At 39.7% G+C, this 18774-nt stretch overlaps 1 protein-coding gene across 9 annotated transcripts in view; it reads right to left on the bottom strand.

The window, feature by feature from the left end:
* Phactr2 (phosphatase and actin regulator 2) overlaps positions 1-18774 on the bottom strand; it is a 267238-nt gene that overhangs the window by 49981 nt on the left and 198483 nt on the right. For 6 of the 9 annotated variants that reach the window (XM_058581732.1, XM_046450655.2, XM_058581736.1 and 3 more), the window contains 4 exons: positions 17254-17334; positions 12122-12280; positions 6598-6837; positions 1874-2408 (listed from right to left, as the gene is read on the bottom strand). In XM_058581732.1, the coding sequence (XP_058437715.1) occupies positions 1874-2408; positions 6598-6837; positions 12122-12280; positions 17254-17334 (1015 nt within the window). The remainder of the gene's footprint in view (positions 1-1873; positions 2409-6597; positions 6838-12121; positions 12281-17253; positions 17335-18774) is intronic. The other 3 variants (XM_058581754.1, XM_058581762.1, XM_046450694.1) reach the window with 1 other exon arrangement.

Here is an 18774-nt window from a genome sequence, read left to right as displayed (position 1 = left end):
TTTATTTATCTTTCCTTCAAATTATACTACACAAAATGATGAAAATAAAGAAATAAGAATATATTAGGAAAGAAATAGCAGTAGAAGGAAAAGCAACTATTTTGGAAAACTTGTGAAATTCTTCAAAGCCTAGAATTTGGTGGGCGGTGCTACGTTTGTATTCTGGCTTTGCCACTATTAACTGGGTGATCCTGCGCAAACTAGTTTACTTCTCTCAATATCAATATTCTTATAGATAAAATAGGAAATAAATACTTCAGGGAAGATTTACAGGAATTAAATGATGATAAATATACAGTGCTTAGTTCCTGACATTAATAATTCAGTAAAATGAAAATCATTACTATCAGCAATTAAATAAAGTTGATACTTTGGTGGCTTGATCAAAACCAACCTAATTAATGCAGTAATTTTTTAAATAGTCTAACATGACAAAGATTTTTTTTTTGAAAGAGACCCTATTAAAACATTTTAAAACTGATTATAGGTTTTATTCTTAGAAACTGAAAAGAAGATATTAGACATGAGAGTTCTGAGCCTTCCCTAGACAGAATTGATGATTGAATCAACTACACACTGATAGCCCTCTCTTCCGACCTGTGTGACAGGAGGGATAAACTGTTTTACTTACCTTTGAGTAGAATATTTACAGGACTTTGTGAGTGATCAGATGTGATGAATAAAGAAAGGATCCTGAGGGCCTAGGCTGAACCCCAGGTTTCTGGATTGGGTGACTAGATAATGGTGGGGCCACTAATCCACCAAGGCTTATGTCCATTGGCCTGTTTTGCATGGTAACCTTCCTCAGTGAAGGAAAGACTACTGGACCACGGTCTTTTTAACTTTGGTTATCATCTGCTTATCAACTCTAGCCTCAGGGCCATCTCATCTTTGACACCACTCCACCATACTGGAGTAGGCTGATGTTCCCTATAACCAATCTCCTTAGCCCACTTCTTCATTTTTATTAAAAAATCAGTGAACATTCCTAGTGCCCACAGAACACTCCACTCTATACTGCCTGCTGGGGACACAGAGGTACATAAGATGTTAGCTTGTTCTGTCCCACATGTCAGGAAAGAGGGGTTTCTGAGTATGGAAGATGCAACAAGCACTTCTGTCTAGAAGCATGGGAAAGCTTCACAGAGAAGATGAAATCTCAGCTGGGTGGGGAGGTAAGTGAGTAAGGATGGGGGCCACTAGTTGGGAGAAAACGAGTTGGAATTTTAGAGTTCTTTCCTGACAGTCTTAGTTTTCTTAGAGAATAAGGCTACATAACTTAACTAAATGAAGATGGGCAGGAGTGGGTGAGCAATCTGGACCCAAGTGAGAAAGATTTAAAATAAGCATAGAAAAGAGAAGGGAACTGTCTAGGGACAAGAAAAAAGGCTGCCGAGCTGTGCTCTGAATGCATTTGAAAATCACAGAATTGGTGTTTGTCACCATTATCAATGTGATTGTCTCCACAGCTCATGGCATCCCCAGGGCAGGGTTAAGAAAAACCAGTGGCCAAAAGTGAGCTCACCTAATGTTCACCAGAGTACATGACAGAGGGAGGGCTCCTCCATTCTAACACAATACTTCACTGATCTTTTCTTTCTTTCTTTCTTTCTTTCTTTCTTTCTACTTGGGATTAAACCCAGGGGTACTTATCCACTGAGCCACATCTCCAGCCCTTTTTGTATTTTATTTAGAGACAGGGTCTCACAAAGTTGCTTAGGGTCTCACTAAGTTGCTGAGGCTCTATTTCAACTCATGATCCTCCTGCCTCAGCCTCCAGAGCCTCTGGGATTATGGGTGTGCACCATCATTCCTGACTTCTTGACTGATGTTTAACATTCAGATGCATCACGGGGTTGGCACCCGAACTTACCATTTTACATTTTCTCGGCTAACACTTAAACCAGCGCCCGAGTGGAGAGTGGTTCTGTTGGTCGGCTCTTCAGTCCAAAGGAGCTGACTCGGGTCTAAGGCAGAGACAGGCAGGTCAGCGCCACTGCTGACCAGGACAACTGGAGCATCTGAGGCAACAATGCACTGATCTTCGAGAAGCAGAGGAGGGGCAGGCGGGGAGGGTGGAGGAGCCACCAGGGGTGGAGAAACTGTAGGCTTGGATTTGCCTACGGTCTGCTCCTCTGCCCCAGGGACAGTCTGCTCAGGTGTGGCACTCTCCACTCCAGTCTCCGAAGGCTCTCCTTTAAGGTCAGATGTACCAGCGGTGGCATCTGAGGACAGTCGAGAAGTCACCGGCTGCTTGACGGCTTTTTTCTTGCCCTTTGTGGTCCCCACTGTCCCTGTTTTGCTACTAACTGTCTCCTTAGAAGTTTTGGGACGAGAAGAGGTGGATGAAGTAGATGGTGAGGCTGATGCTTTGGAGCCAGTTGATTTTTTTGAATGAGAAGAACCAGCTAAAATAGAGAATTTTTTTTGCGTTAAAAATCAAAGAAGACAAAGCTTTTTAAATAAAGTAACCAAGCTGGAATTGTTAATGACATTTAAAATGCTCTACTTAAAATCTGCTGGATAAATGGAGGAAAGAAAACTAGCTAGTAATGATAATGTTCTTGTCTTCTGTACCCTCTCTGCCTCTAACCTAGGAGGTAGAGACAGGCAGGTCAGCACCATTAACATTTGGGGCAGAATTAAGGGACAGGGGCCTTCAATCTCCTCTCTCTTTGAGTCTTTAGCTGGAGCAAAGGGGAAACCCTCTCTTCCTTGTCATATGCATCACTTAGAAAAAAAAAAAAAACTATTGTAGGTCCTGAAGAAGAGATATCTTGGTGCAAAGAGGCAGTCACCAGCAGTGAGCTACAGGTGGCACACAGTTGAGCTCTTCATAAATTACCTGTGTCCTGTGATGTCTTTCTGGAAATGGAGTAGAGGTCCATATTCAGAAGGAGCTGGGGTATATGCTGCCAGTTTCTTTTGGGGTCCAAAACAAATTCACTCATCCCACTGCTAACAGAGCAAACTCAGCTGTCCCCTAGCTCCAGGGAAGGAAGCTAGCCATGCTGGCCTATACTTTCATTTTGCAGTAGTGATGAGGATGGGGGTGACAGCCACACAAGAAGGACAGGTCCCCTTCAAATCATCATGAGACAGGAAAAATGTATTTCATTGTGCTTTTTACCAAAAATATTTACATAGGTAATGTCTGAATAATATGAAGAGAGCCAGGCATGGTGGTGCACACCTGTAATCCCAGCAGCTTGAGAGGCAAGAGATCACAAGTTCAAAGTCAGGCTCAGCAACTTAGCGAGGCCCTTAGCAAGTTAGTGAGACGCTGTCTCAATAAATAAATAAATAAATAAATAAATAAATAAATAAATAAATAAATAAAAAACAGGCTGGGGATGTGACTCAGTGGCTAAGCACCCCTGGGTTCAATCCCTGGAACCAATGAATAAATAAATATTGAAGGGAAAATATCACTCCCAGAACTTCTGTTTGTTTTTGTGATGAGATCTTGCTATGTTGCCCAGGCTGGCCTTAAATTTCTAGGCTCAATCAATCCTCCTGCCTCAACCTCCCAGGTAACTGGGACTAGAGATGCACACCACTATGCCTGACTCTTTCCAGAACTTCTGACCCCAACTTTCACAAATCTAATTCTTCTCATGGCCTAAGTTCCAAGCAGGTCTTCAAAGGGTTGTCGTGTTTGCCAAATCATTTTCAGGAAAACAAAATAACTACCCTCTCCTTTCTGTCATCTTAGGAAGTTTACTTAAACTCCTTTGAGAATATTCATTTCACTGCTTTAATGAACTATAATTTCTCCTGACTGCTTCTTCCTTTTTTTCTCACGAGAGGTTAAATTATCTTTTGCAGAACTATTAAAAAATGTCTTGTTAGGATTGTGCAGACAATCCATATTGCATACAGATGTTATTTAACCTACCTGTGGTTATAACTTTATTAAAGTCAAGAGATGAAGAACAAATAAAGAAACAGACGACGAGATGTAAGACTTTATTAACTTTGATATGCCAAATAAGCCAGGCTCCGCTAGTGAAAAGATCCAGGCTTCAAAGGAGTCTCTTCATTTGAGGTCTTTATTATTTTAGAAATACAGAATAGCTAGAACTCCACCAAATCTGGACTTGTTATTACATCTTTATAGTTAAAAACTTTTATTGTTTATAAGTCAAATCAATCAAGCCTCCTTAAGCTCATTCTAACTTTTTTTTTCTTGCAACAAAGACACTAAGGATTTGGTGCCTAAAAATGCTCAATTATTTTCTCAGGTAAGTTCAACATAATCCCTTCCAAATCCATTCTAAGAATATCACTTCTAGTCATATTTCTGGGAAAAATTCTTTCATTTCTAACAGAAAAGTTTAACTTTAGCCTGTCTCATGGAAAAAAAAATTTCAACATCTGGAGTGCAAATTCAGGCCATATTATGTTTTTCTTTAAGAAGCTTGTACACGACAGGACTTTGCTGAAACCAACTATGATTGAAAAAGAAGTACCATCTTTCAGTTAATAACTTTTGTTGCTAATCGTGTGTAACAATGAGAAACAAAAAAGGGAGCCTTATCTTCACTTTCGTGGTAAAGCACCTGAACCATCTATATAGATAGGTGGCTGTATGATTTAAGAATTGAAAACATCTGAAAGAAAATCAAGAGCTATGCCAGGTCTGTAGTACAAGCCTGTAATCCAATGGCTGAGGAGGCTGAGTCAGGAGGATTGTGAGTTCTAAATCCAGCCTTAGAAAAGGCAAAGTGCTAAGCAACTCAGTGAGATGCTGTCTCTAAATGAAATACAAAATAAGGCTGGGGATGTGGCTCAGTGGTCGAGTGTCCCTGAGTTCAATCCCCAGTTTAAAAAAAAAAAAATTAAGAGCTGCATGTTTGAACTGACTTTTTGAGGTCAACATTATTTAAATAAAACAAAGTTACCAGGCAGAAAATTCCAAATGGATACACCCTGAATATCCTAGGACTCTGAAGAAGTATTATTACTGATTGATAGACGGATCTTTGCACATGGCCTTAGTGTCCTTCAGTGCAAACCGTTTCTCTGTGACAGCCCTGGGAACAGTCGCATTCTTATTGGTATAAGGGCCTGCCCGTCTTATATATGATTCAATGGATAAAATGACTGTACTATTCTCATAGGGACCTCATGAGTCTATAAATAAATCTTCAAGTAAAATATCTGGAAATAACTTCAAATCTGTCACGAAAGCTGTCCCCTGCCCTTGCATTCATCATGGGCTTTCTTCTGAGAGTCCCAGCCACAGTGAACCCTCACCATAAGGAAAACGAGGAAGTGGGGAATCAGACTCTTCATTCCCAAAGGTAGAATGAGAGTGTGGAGCTTTTCTTCAGGAGATTGACCAGTGCCCACCCGACTTCGGGCACAGTTCCGAGGCTTCACGAGGCAGCCTGGGAAAAAACACACTGACACCAACAAGCATGAACACTGACGTCCAGACCCCTGGGAAATGGCCCTTACGCACTGTTGGCACATGGTTCTGAGCTGTTTCGTTTCAGAGCTGATTAGAAGACACCCAGACCTTAGGGTCAAAGGCGAGAAGAGAGGAACCCAGAGCTGTTTGTACAGTCAACTCAGCCAGTCTCTGAATTTGAGTTCAGCGGGTATAAATTAGGAGGGGAAAGAGATCAACACCACGGCATATGGCAGCAGTCAATTGCTAGAAAGCTGCTGCTAGTTTTAAGGAAAAAGAGATTGTACAGGAGAATTTTTATTTACATGTTGATGTTCTCGGTGCATGTTCACTTCGATTAATGTCCCTTTAAAAGCTAGACCACATGGTAGGCATCTTAATTCTGTTTCACTAGAAGAATGGGAGCTCCCTTTGCAGGAAGCATGTTCAGTGAAAAGAAAGCTGGACAAAGAGTGCACAAAGAGAAGGAAGTCAGGGCACCCAAACGTCTGTTGGCGATGTGTGATAGCAACTTGAAACAATGCCACACCAAGGTGCTTGCCTCACAACGAATTGAGGTCTACTGACCGGGGTGGGGGAGGGTGGAGGGGTGGGGGAGCAGGGAGCGCTGAGCCTGTAACTTGCAACTCCACAGATGTGATTTTTGACTGGAGTAGAAAGAAGTGGGCAGGAGCTGAACCAACTATTTGGACCATTTGTTCTTTATCAGAAGAGAAATGACCATGAATGCTGAGGATTTAACACATCCATCAAACGTTAAAGATGTATGTCATATTCTTATATGCAAACCTGACATATTTTGGAAGAAAACTCTAACCAAAAGCCACCCATCAACTTTAATAGGCACAAGATCAGTCGATACCTAAATAATGTCATATCAGCTCATCATCACTCATTGGACACGTATCCTACTCCCTGAAATCTTGGACTGGGTCTCGTGTGATGGTAGTGGATACCAAGATGAATGAGGCATATTTACCCAGATCCTAAAAGGGAGAACTAATCAACTTGTTGTCTTTGATACAAACAACACTCTTGAGCAGTCTTTGTGGCAGAGCTGAATCCACTGGTATAACATCCTGAGAAACCCCCAAACCATCACTTCTGGAAGAAACAATTAGCCCCACCCCAGAGCCAGGCATCCTGGACTCCACCCCGCAGTGCACTGAGGGCATACTCACCGGCCTCTCTGGTCGTGTTTCGGCTTGTTGGCTTGGGTGGAGGGACGGGGGCCTGCTTACCAGGAGCCTTGGCATTTTTTTTAATGGGAGGCACTTCGTCACCTTTGTGTCTGGCCCCAGAAGTGGCCCCTTTGGGAGGCACAGGTGATTTGGGGGGTTTAGGTTTGGGTTTAGGCTTAGGAGGAGCTGAAGGAGGTGGATCAGGAGCTGCCGGTGTTTCAGAGTGGTTTTCAGTGTTCTCTATAAATGAAAGTGAACAGAGCAGACTGATGCAGACATACACCATATAAATACTAGGAGCAAGACATGGCGACAGGGATACACACACACAGCTGCTTGGCCCTTGGGAACCAGGTGGAGCTCTGCACCAGGGAGAGCAAAGTTTGGTTTAAAAACAAAGGCTGAAGGACAAACGGAGATGTGTTCTCTGCATACATCAACCACTCCTTTGATAAAACTATGAGACATAAGTTACTGGGATAAAGGTATGTTGAGAAGGAGTGTAAATGTCCACAAGACAGATGCCCCAATTCCAGTCTTGGATCTGTGGTTCTGGATGAGGACGTGGACACTGAGTGCTAACTCCAACAAATTGAACAATTTAGCAAAATTGAAGGACCCTCAAGAGTGACAGGAGAGCATATTACACACACTGTCCCGCAGATGAGGACGGATTGACAGCAGCAGCAACTACTGGACTCAAGCCTGATCAAGATAAAAGGGATTTGTGCTTGGTAGAAGTGCAATAAAATGTTGCTGATTTTCTAAGCTATGGTAGACTGAAGGATCTATGACATGGTGCACAGTGTGTGGAACGATGAACTATTTTCCACTATGAAGATGTTCTCAAGCTTTCCCAGCATACTGAGGAAGCTTCCTGTTTTGCAATAATTTGCTCTGCCCTTTTAACTTAATGCCACAGCTGTAGGTACCTGAGTGCAGAATCCAAAAAAATATGAACTTTGCTCTGTATTATAAACATAAACAATGATTTGGAAAAGACAAATGTTACAATTCACAGAAAGAATTCATACCTAAGAACAGAAGCCTCCACAAGGTTTTGCACAACTGGAGGAGAAATACTATCAGTTTCTTGTTAGCAAAAGTGGAGATGCTGAGGCTTTTTATTCATTTAGTCACATGTAGACTTCTAGTAGTGACCAACTGAAATTAAAATACAGTTCTGGTCCAAAGAACCAAGCAGCATTTCTTTAAAAATGGAGCACAATAAAAAACACAAGACAGTGCGTTAAGACAAGACTCAGCCTTTCCTGGATATGTCTTCCCATTTTTGAGTGACCAAGTAAGGATTTTAATGCTGGCACATGTTACATTTTACAAATTCCTTTTTCTTCCTCGTTTCTTATTCTAGTGAGCATTTTTATTTCTTTTTAAACCATATCTTTCATTGAGTCACCTATATATCTCCCATGATAATGATTTAAGTTACAGAAACTTATCAATAAGACCTTTCTTTTAAAGCTCCATTTTATCCTGCCTCAGCCATGAAATCCTCCCCCGCCAATCTCTCCTGCCACCGTACTTATTCAGCCTCACTGTAGGAGCGACTCATTCAACACTCAGCAGAGGCCACTTGGTACGTCTTCAAGTTTATATATCTTCTCAACTAAGCTGCTGATCATTTATAATACAGTGTTCTCCCTCCACTCCAGCCTGGTCTGAACCACAAGGTCAGTTAGTCACAAAAGCCCACTGGACTGGAGAATGATACAAGTGTATACGCGGGTAACACACTGAATGTGAATGTAAAATAGCAAACATACGTCGACTTGCCAGTCTTTTGACAAAGGGCAGAAATCTATTCTTTAAGTATGTCTTTGCAGTTTTAGCCCTAAGCACAATACCAAGCGTGGAGGCCAAACCCCATGATATTGGCGGTGGGAAGAGCAAACCGATCTGCGGCATTTCGTGTTATTAGTCCTTTTTTCACACTCAAAGCCCTGCCTCTTATCCTTTCCAGTCATGGCATATCACTGAGGGATCTTTTTTCTTTCGGTTTAAGGTTTTAAATTCTAAAATTATACCCCAATGATGGGCTGGGGGTGTCGCTCAGTGGTAGAGCATGTGCTTAGCACATGTGAGGCCCTGGGTTCAATTCCCAGCACCACAAATAAAATAAAATTCTCCAAGGAATTCGGCTTTTGCATTTGGGAGGGAATAGATGCTTGCTGTGTGGCAGTCAGTAATGTCCCCACTGGGGAAAAAAGGAACACGCTGCACACAAACTCTGTGCTGGCTTCTTGGAAAACATGGACCACGCTCTAGTCTTTGAACTGTATCGTCATCGGCGAGTGTCTGCCACTCTGGTGACTCCTAGTTGTGTGTATGTGTGTGTGACATGCACTCACAATAGTATATTTTTTCTGACTAAATGAAAAATGTCTCTTTTCTGAAATTCTGTATCCCATCAAACACAATGCCCTAAAAATCATCAGTTCAATAAATGTGACTAACAAGCTGATCGTTGCTGTCACGCCATCAATAGCAAACAGATTCTTGCATGTGGGAGGTAATGAATTAAGTTGTGTGTTTTAGGATTACCATATGATCTGAAGACACTATGTAAACTGATGGAGTTCAGGAGTATTATCTTTACAGGAGGTTAAGAAAGAGCTGCCTGCTCACTCTGGCTTCATGAGGACATGAGGTTTCACAACAACACAGTCTGGAAGATAAGCTGGAGGCACGTGGAAAGCTGAGTTCAACAACACTTAGAGCAGGCCCAGAACTGGGTGCGCTCTGCACCTGGCCTAGAATGCATTTTGGCTCCAATTCCTTTCCTTCACCCCCTTCCTGACTCCTTGGGGTCTTACTGTGGAAGGTAAGTTTGTACCTCAGAGAAGCCGTCTTGGTCTCTACTCCCCTGTCTTGGTGGACTGGGGCCTTTCACGGTTCTTTGTATCTTGTTTTGCAATTACCTGTGTGCAGTCTGCTCTCCTCTTGTATCATGATCAGCTGGAGGGCAAAGGCCATTTTTCATATACTGACCTTTTCCTGGCCCCTACAGTCTCATCTTCATTATTCTTTTTATATCTTCTTAGTCAAGAAGATATATAAAGCCCTTTACAGTAACTCAATAGAAATAATGTTAAACAATTTTCAGGTTTCTCACACTACGTTGTGTTTAACCGAAAGACCTTAAAGAAGTCTCCAGCCTCAGGGAAAGGAGGCCTAACACCACTGTGCCAACTACAGAATCAGGCAGTTTCAACAGCCCCAGATACACTCACATGGCTTGGTAGAACCTGCTCTGCTTTCTTTGTTATTGAGGCTTCAAATATTAAAGTATTGAGATATTGTTTTATAAAAAGATGCAATAAACATCTGGGATTTTAAAGGCATGTGATATGTTTTTTGCAGATATAACCAATTAATAGATGAAGCAATGCTCTTGAGTGAGCGGGCATGACACTGGAGGGGGAACACTGCATCCCAACAGTGAGGAGGAGTTAGCTCATGGGATGGTGGGTTTGTGTGGTAGTGAGCTCACACAAGGAGAAACTCCAAAATAGGGGCAGAGGCATAAGTGAATCGAGTTGGTTTTCAGAATTAATGGTATCTTTCTAGAGAAATAAAGTCTTGTCTTTGTCTTAAGACACTTTCTACTTCACATAATTCTCACAAAATATTAATTTTGAGTGTCATTCATTTCAGTCTCAGGAAGTGGCTTCCATACCTAACACTCTTCATTATCAGCATGGCAGATATCATGCATGTCATAGATATCTGTAACCAACACAGCAGATTCACTCTGTAGTCTTAGAGTGCCATGCCAGAAGCTGGCATGTCCACCTCCTTATGTACAGACTAGCCAAGTAAGATGCTAACCTGAACCTTATTGACCAGAAAGAACAGAATGTACTGATTTGAAGTAAAGAATAAGAAAACAAAAACATCTCTCCACCATTCCTGGAACTATGATCTGTCATCTTTTTAGAACATCAAGGCCTGCTGGTTTAACTAGCATAAATCTGTCAGCAACTTTTTATTAGGTTGATAAGGAAAACACTTCCTTTGAAGTCTGGCCAGTCAGTGAATGACACTGACACCCGTATGGACCAGGGAGAAAGCACAGATGAATTTGAAATTTAACAGTTTGGTGAGATGGGACAACTGGACTTAACAACAAACCAACAAAATCACTACTTTCATGCATAAACTAAATTCCTTTCAATTTTAAGTCTACTTTATCTTTATGTTCCAGAAGTGTTATCGTTGAAAGTCTTAATTTCTTATAGCCAGTGCTCATAAACACAACTGGAGTTCTTCCATGGAGCAAGTAAAGCCCCAGGAATACTATGCTTCAGATTTGAAGAAAGCAAAATAATAAATTTCCAATAGATCATTAACAGAGGCTTTTAAAGCTTTTTTAAAAGACTAATGTATGTGCAAATAAAGTGGTTGTGGACTTCCAGAGAAGATGGTGTCAAGCTACCTAGTCTGTTTAATAAAGCCATCAAAAGCCCTTTTATTCCCTTTGTCTTTGGACAATTTGGGTCAAAAACAGAGGAAGAGAAGTTCACTCTCATCAATTTCTAGGAATACTCAAAATGTCTACAGAATGCAAATGAGGTTTTGACAAGTTTCGGCTGTTCAATGCAGAGGTACACCTTACAGAACAGAAAATAGTCTGTTTTCTGAGAATTCCTTTCTGTGCCATAGGGAATCATCTAGTCTCTCCCAGTAAAACCTCTCCTTGTAGGGATGTTCAGCTCAAGGTTTGTCTAAGTCTGCAGTGTGGGGGCTCTTGCATGTAATTCCATTGGTATCGAGATGTAATCAACCCACAACAAGGAATTTGTGAAGGTTCTGGGGGTACACGATAGACCTGCATGTCACAGATATCTGTAACCAACACAGCAGATTCACTCTAGAAACCATGGCCTCTAAAGAAGACTTCAGGGGAATAGTATCATTGCCTCTAACACATTTTGAAATTGTATTTGCACAGATCAATCACAAAGCAGAGACTGCAATAATCAGTTTTCTGGGGACCATTCCTGGGTTTCTCTTAGAAATGTCTAAAACCTACAACATTGGGTCTACTGATGCCACCTACTAAGTCCCACTCTTGGAGAGGGAGTGCCAGCTCGAGGGAGCCATGCGGGTTTTGGTGTTCCTCCATGCAGAGCTCTTCACAGGGCCCAGTTAAAACCAGGTGAGAAAGATGTTCCAATATCTCATTTTTTTTAAGATCCTAAAGAAAAAATCTTAGAAAAAGGAGAATATTTTCAGACATCCTAATGCTTGAAGAGTCCACCTTTTCTGATTACCTTTAATTGATCCTCTTTAATAATAAAAAAACAAACAATGCCATATGAAATGGAAGCATCCACCTGAGGATGTTACCCTATTTCTTGCCCCCTAATTATCATTTCTCTCTTCTTTATATTTCAGACTTCCTCTTTGTGGACCACTGGTTTTAGGTCACTATTTGGAGACTGAGACCTGCTTCTTGACATTGAGCTAAAGGAAATAATACAGGTTTTTCTCTTTATTTTACCTTTCTTATCTTCTGCCTTTTCCTCCCGAGGTGGTGATTTCTCAGATACAGAGCCATTACCTTCTTCAGACTTCCCTACATTCTCCTCTCGGGTAGATTCCTCTCCGATGGGTATCATGTGCCCGTTTGAATTTTCAAAGTTAACTGTTACATCTCCATCTAAAATGGGAAAGAAACACCTAGATGTCTAACTTGATGGCTTTCTTAAAATCCAGCTTCCCAGTTACCAGGATAGTAGGATCTGAGTTCGTGTTTCTATCCCTGGAGCCGAATCACCATTTCATTAAATAATTTATCTACAATGAAAGAGCTAGAAAATCCTTAGTCTTGAGAGAAAGCAGCTAAGGAGGGAAAATTCATGTGCCATTTCAAGGCAGTGGGACTGATTATCCTAATTGCACAATACCCCAGGGCAGTAGAGTTCCTGTGTTCTTGTGCTTAGGTTTTGTTGAAGTCAATATTTATGTGTTTTTCTTTGTCATCCAGAAATTGAATGGTGAAAGGAATGATCTGAAAAATGAAATAAACATTTTAACATGCACCAAAAACACAAGGTGTATGCAAATACACAAATAACATGAAATGTAATTACACATACAAACAATTAGAGGTGGAACAGGAAAGTTTCCAAGCACCACTGTCTGCAGAATGTATTACATATGCGGTGTATTAACTTCACACAGTAATGTATCTGCCAGTCTGTTTTTTCAGGGGGACAATGGTAGCACAGCTAAGTTTATTTTCATTGTCTTATTTAAGGAAAGATTAAAATGTACTCAGGTGATTGCTATATAGAATTACCCAAAAGTCCATAAGGTAGCCTAATAATAACTAGAAAACATTAGTCGAAAAAACATACATTGGAAAAAAACAATTACAGAGGAATTTTCTAAAATCATAGCTTATAATAAAACGTCCAATGTATTATCTAAATCATAAATAACTAATTTTAATCATGGACTTCGATAATTCCTGAGATTTTCTAAAGTAAAAGGGATCTTGTAGAAACTTCTAATTAGTGATGCTTGAAAGATTACCCTTACTCCATCTATGGAAAAATGGCACTATCATTGTAAAATAAAAATCAGTGAATTAAAGTTTGATACAGTAAGTTGAAGAAATGCGTGATTAGAGGTGGTTTTATACAGTTGTTTATTAATTTTATTTTAACAGTCATTATAAAACAGAAAACATTTCCCAAGTTTTCTTTGCTTTGATTCAACAATAAAATTCATTGGCCTTCTTAACAACAACAAAAAAAAGGCATGACCAGTAAAAAATAAATATCGTGGAATTATGTCATGCTCAAAATGAAAAGCAACTGTTGTTTAGTCAAGTAAACTACTAAGAACCTATAATCTGATTTCTGCATAAAACTAAAATAGACAATCATTAAAGGAAATGCCACTGCCAGTAAATCCTATTTCAATAAAATTAAGGTAAGCAATTAGCTATAAAAGAAGAGGGTGGGTTACAATATGCCCAGATAAAATTAAAATGATGTAAGAATAGACAATTTTAGCCAGGGGCAGTGGAACATGCCTGTATTCCCAGGGGATCCGGAGGCTGAGGCTGAAGGATGGCAGGTTCAAAGCCAGCCTCAGCAACTTAGTGAGGCTCTAAGTAACTTAGTGAGACTCTGTCTTAAAATAAAATATAAAAAGGGCTGGGGATAGACAATTCCAATGAGATATAAAATATAAAAATAAAAAATTTAAAAACCAAATTTAAAATAACATAAAAACAAAAATAAAAAAATATATTATATAATATATAAAAATATAAAAAAATACTAAAGGGGTTGGGGATAGACAATTTCAAGTACAATATAAAACCACTTCTTTGTATAAAAATCTTCAGATTAGGCTGCAATTGTGGCTTAGTGATAGAGCACTTGCCTAGCGCGTGTGAGGCACTGGGTTCGATCCTCAGCACCACATAAATTAAATAAATAAGTAAAATAAAGGCATTGCATCTATTTACACCTAAAAAAAATTAAAAATTAAAAAAATCTTCGGATTTAAAAAAAATTTAAAAAAGCAAATAAATTTATGTGTGTATTCCTTGACTTTAGTTGGTAATAAATAGACATTAGAATCACGTTAATGACAATTTTAAGCAATTATATGAATACTCTTCAATAGGTTAAATAACTGATTATTGAAAAAAATTAGAACAAAAAAAGCTAGAGAGAAAATTAGGTTTGTCATATGAAGAAATTGGATTATCACATGATGAAAATAGTCAACAACATGGGAAGATACTTACTTTGAGGCATAAAATAAAACTAGTGCATATAAAAATAACTTTAAAAAAAAGAGACATGGTTGCAATAAATATGGAATTGAAGACTAAAACATAAAAGAACTGAAGATACTAATCTATTAGTTCTCGGACTGAAAAGCTTTTCTAGTGCTGTGTCTTACAAAAGTCGTTTCAGCATTAAAATAAAATGAAATCCTTGACATGGAGCCTGTCTCTTAGCTAAGCCAAGGAAGGGGCTGGGCGATGCTGAGGCAAGCAGAGGTTGAGAAGCCGGGGCGTTCATATGCAAAGGAGCCAGAACTCAGAAATATCACTGAGCTTCAAGCAAAAAGAAACATAAAGCATAAACAGAAACCAACCGTTCTATAAGAGCATAAGAGTGTTTGAAGAGGTTTACCGCTTTCTGGTAAACAGAGGCATAGCAGGTAGAGTTAAAGGAGGAACAGGAGAAGGGAATCATGTATGACCAAAGGTAGGTGGCTCATCACCAGGGGGAAGCCACACCAGCAGAGAGGAAAGGAGGATGGCAAAAGTGCCCTCTAGGGAAAAGATGGAAGGAAAGAACCAGAATTAGGGACTAAACCTGGACTAGACCACACACAGGCTTCTCAGGAGAGGAGATTAACTGTCGAACTTTCAGAGTGAAGTTATAACTTGGTGTAAAGTAAGACAATCTAAAGGGAATAATAATAATAGCTGAGAGTGAGGTATGGGACAGGATGGGACGGGGTCACACCCAGGGCAGCTGGAGGGACTTGAAAAGTCTAGCTGGCCCGTGTAATAAAAGGCATAATTGACAGGCACTGTCAAGAGCTATGGGAAGGTCAAGAAGATCAAGGCCAAGAATGAATCTTCACTGGCTGAGGCGAAGAGGCTGTCACCAGAAACGCAGCTTCTAGTCTCTCAGACTGAAATTCTCAAGATAATTGTTTTTTAGGAAAATGACAGAAAACTCTTTTCTCCATCCTTTGACTGAAAGGGGGAAGAGCTCTATTTCCGATGGGCACCCCTGGGAACTTTCAAATATTAGATAATTTTTATAGTTCTATACAGGGACCAGGCAAAAGATGGGAAACAAAATTCAGTAAGTTTCTTATGTTTAGGTTAAAAATTGTCTCGTTCATTAATATTTAAAAACTTCTAATATTCAGCAATATACACATGTGAAAAAAGGTCGAATAGAGTCAGATTTCTGGGAAATAAGTGCATGTTAATCCAAGAACTTTTAACTTGTGCTGCAAATCATTTAACAGATTAGGCAGAATAAAACCAAGAGTACTAAGCATTTCTTTAAATTGACCATTGCTACTTGATTGCAGAAAAAGCAAAATCTTTTCTTCCTACAACTTTTAATTGGAAAAAAAATTAAAGTCATAAATTTCGCTTTTTTCCCTTTTTAAAAAATATTTTCAAATAAAAAATACCAAATTCATAGTCAATTTGTAACTCTGATGGTCAGTCTGCAGCTCTCGGTGGCCACTGAATTTCTCTACTGGCTGCAGAGGGGCTGGACATGACATGAATTTTGATATTGTGTGTCTACCTTCAAATTAAAAAGGCTAAGGATGTGCATTTTTTTTAATTATTATTTTTAAAAGTCCCAGACAGGAAATAAATAGCTTCAAGGTAACAGAAAATTGGGGAAGACATAATGTTCATTTATAGAGTGAGAAAAGTTTGACAGGTCAGAAATTGAAATAAAATATCCAAATTGTAAGGGCTTAGTAAAAATGGAGCTATTCACTCTTGATTCCCCACCACCACCACTTTTTTTCTTTTTTTAAGAGGAGGAGTAAAACAGTAAAGCATTTCCCAGCTCCATTTTGGAATTATTCGGATGTTGGAAAAAACATGTCATTTATATTTGTATAGCAAATGCTAAAAAATGTTAAGTTCTTTGCAAAGGAACATTTATCAGGAAAAAAGAGAAATACTATTATTTTGATTCCAAATAAATATTATGTTATTTGTTCCCATAGAAGTTCATTGATAATACTCTACCTCTCCAAGAGAAGGGGGAGGTAAGAAATAATTCAACAAAGTTGCAGCAAATGTCTTCCAGTTTTACTAGTAGTAGGAACAAAGAGAGTCACTCAGTATGAATTATTTGGGGAAATAACCAATGCTGGTGTCTTCTCTTATAGAGTCAAACTCAGTTTCTATCTAATCCTTAACTTTTTTTTTTTTTTTTTTTTTAGCATGATTCCTCTTTGGGAGGATAGAGGAAAAACAGAAAGAAGGTTAAAAGAAAAGGGGAAAAAAAACCCAAAACTGGAAATAGCATTGTTAGCGACAAGGTGAGAGGCAACTAGAAATGAAAAGAGAACAATACTAAAGAAATTACTTGAAAGAAAGGATAAAGCAGGTGAATTTGCCCATTCATGCCTTATTGATTGCACATTTCAACATAACACAAAGAGTAAAAAACAAGAGGCATGTTTGCTATCTCTTCTTTTATTGATAGTCCTAAGAAACAAATAAGGCATGAAGAAGCTAAAACTGCATTAACTCAAGCAATCGAGTTTAACTTGAGAGAAAGTCTCAAGTTCAAGAACAGAGAAGAGAAGGAGTCATGAAAGCATTGTATTTTTATCTGCATCCCGAGCCACTGATGCACCTGGGCCGAGTTTTGGGTTCAGAGTGACCTGCAGTGAAGTATTCACTAAAAAAGTCACTGGATTTCTTTTCTATACTACCTCAGATTCTCTGCTGCCCACAAAGGCATTCCAAATCAGAGCAGACTCTTGCAGCATTACTTGCTGCTTTATCCGACACAGAGCATGATCATTTTAAATTTCAAGAGACTATGAAAGAAGGACCAGAGGATGAAGGGTCAGTTATTTTAAAGGTATGGTTAATGTCCTCACCTTGATCAGGCAACTCCTTAAGCACGCCCCTTCTTATCAGCTCCTCTCTACTTTGTCTTGTGGATATCTTCCTCTCTAATACTTTTGAAAAGAATAAGCACAAGTAAGAATCAAGTCATTGCTTAAAATAATTATGAACATCATTCCAAGTAGAATTGAATACACTCATTCTGTTCCCATGAGGGCTTCAACCCCAGCCCCGCAAAAGGTATGACTGGAGCTGAACCAACTCAGGACAAAGACAAATGACTCCGCATCATGATCTTTAGCCCAGCCACCATCCCTGGTCTTTCAAATGGTAATCTGTGGCTAAGGATCCAGACACAATATTCCATACCAACTACAGAGATAGAGGCCACTTCGTGCTTTGAAATTGCTTCTTTTAGTAATGAGTCGTTTCAACACATGTGCTTTTATGGATATATAGTTATGAAGAGGATACCTATGTTTGCTTTTAAAAACAACAAACCACAAACTTCCAGTAGACATTCAGGTAACTCATCAGAACCGCAGTGAGAAGGGAAGACATTTCTAGAGTTTTCTCTCATACCATCTATGAGAGAAAGCGACTTGCACTTTTGTAACTCTTTGCACTCCTATATTCACAAATTCCAGGGGCTTCTGGTATGACTAACCCAAGTCTTAGGAAGGTAGAGAAGGGTGTTAAGAATTGTCAGCTTTCATAGGCACATGGGGGGACACCGTCATAACACCAAGTCTTCCATCTTTTGGAAGGGATCTGTATTCCTGGCACAACTTCGGAGTGGAGCTCAAGGGCACGGGGGCAGGACATCCATAGTGCTCACCTTGTATGTGCATAATTTTGGTTTCTGTATCCTACAATGTCTATGGAACCATTAGCTCCCTATCCTGGTTTCAGGGACAAAGTCACATTACCTACCAATCCTGAGTCAACTTCCCCCTGAAGTGTGTTCTGAAAAACTCTATTCCCTCCAGATGCTTTGTTCAAAAAAGTACCTTGTCACAGCAGAAAAGGGCAAGGTAAGGGACACTTTGAGGAGAAAGAAAGGTATGTTGGGAGAGACTGGGCAGCCCAGGAAGCCTTAAAATCTGACTTCCATAAGATTCCCATTCCTGGTTTTATAATCTGCAAATCCCAGAACTACTCTGGACAACACAATTTCAGCTGAACCAAAGGCAAACTAAAGTCCATTACCCTCAGACTTGCCTTGACAAACACAAAAAGAGCATGTGATACACTAAAAACATGTTTTCTCCTGTGCTCCAGGGGGCCTGAAGCAAGGACACTGATGGGAGAGAGGGGAGGGCAGACATGCCCTGAGCAGTAAGCTTAGTATCAAGTACATGAAAGTCTCCCTAAGTGTTTACTAATGGCATGAGCCCCAGAATAGCAACACTTAGTCTCTCTTGAAGAAATTGGATTTGTTCCCCTTTCTGATAGCCAGCAGTTGTGTGTTTCTTTTTTATCCTGGTTTCTAGAAAGTTCTGATAGAACTTGAGATTTACCCCTGGTTCCACATGCCAATTCATGTTTTCTCC

The sequence above is a fragment of the Marmota monax genome, unplaced genomic scaffold (genome assembly GCF_021218885.2).
Source record: "Marmota monax isolate L192 unplaced genomic scaffold, Marmota_monax_Labrador192_F-V1.1 WCK01_AAM20220418_F8-fsc00030, whole genome shotgun sequence".
NCBI lineage: Eukaryota > Metazoa > Chordata > Mammalia > Rodentia > Sciuridae > Marmota > Marmota monax.
Note: the sequence above shows the minus strand (reverse complement) of the source record. Positions and strands in the feature narration are given on the sequence as shown.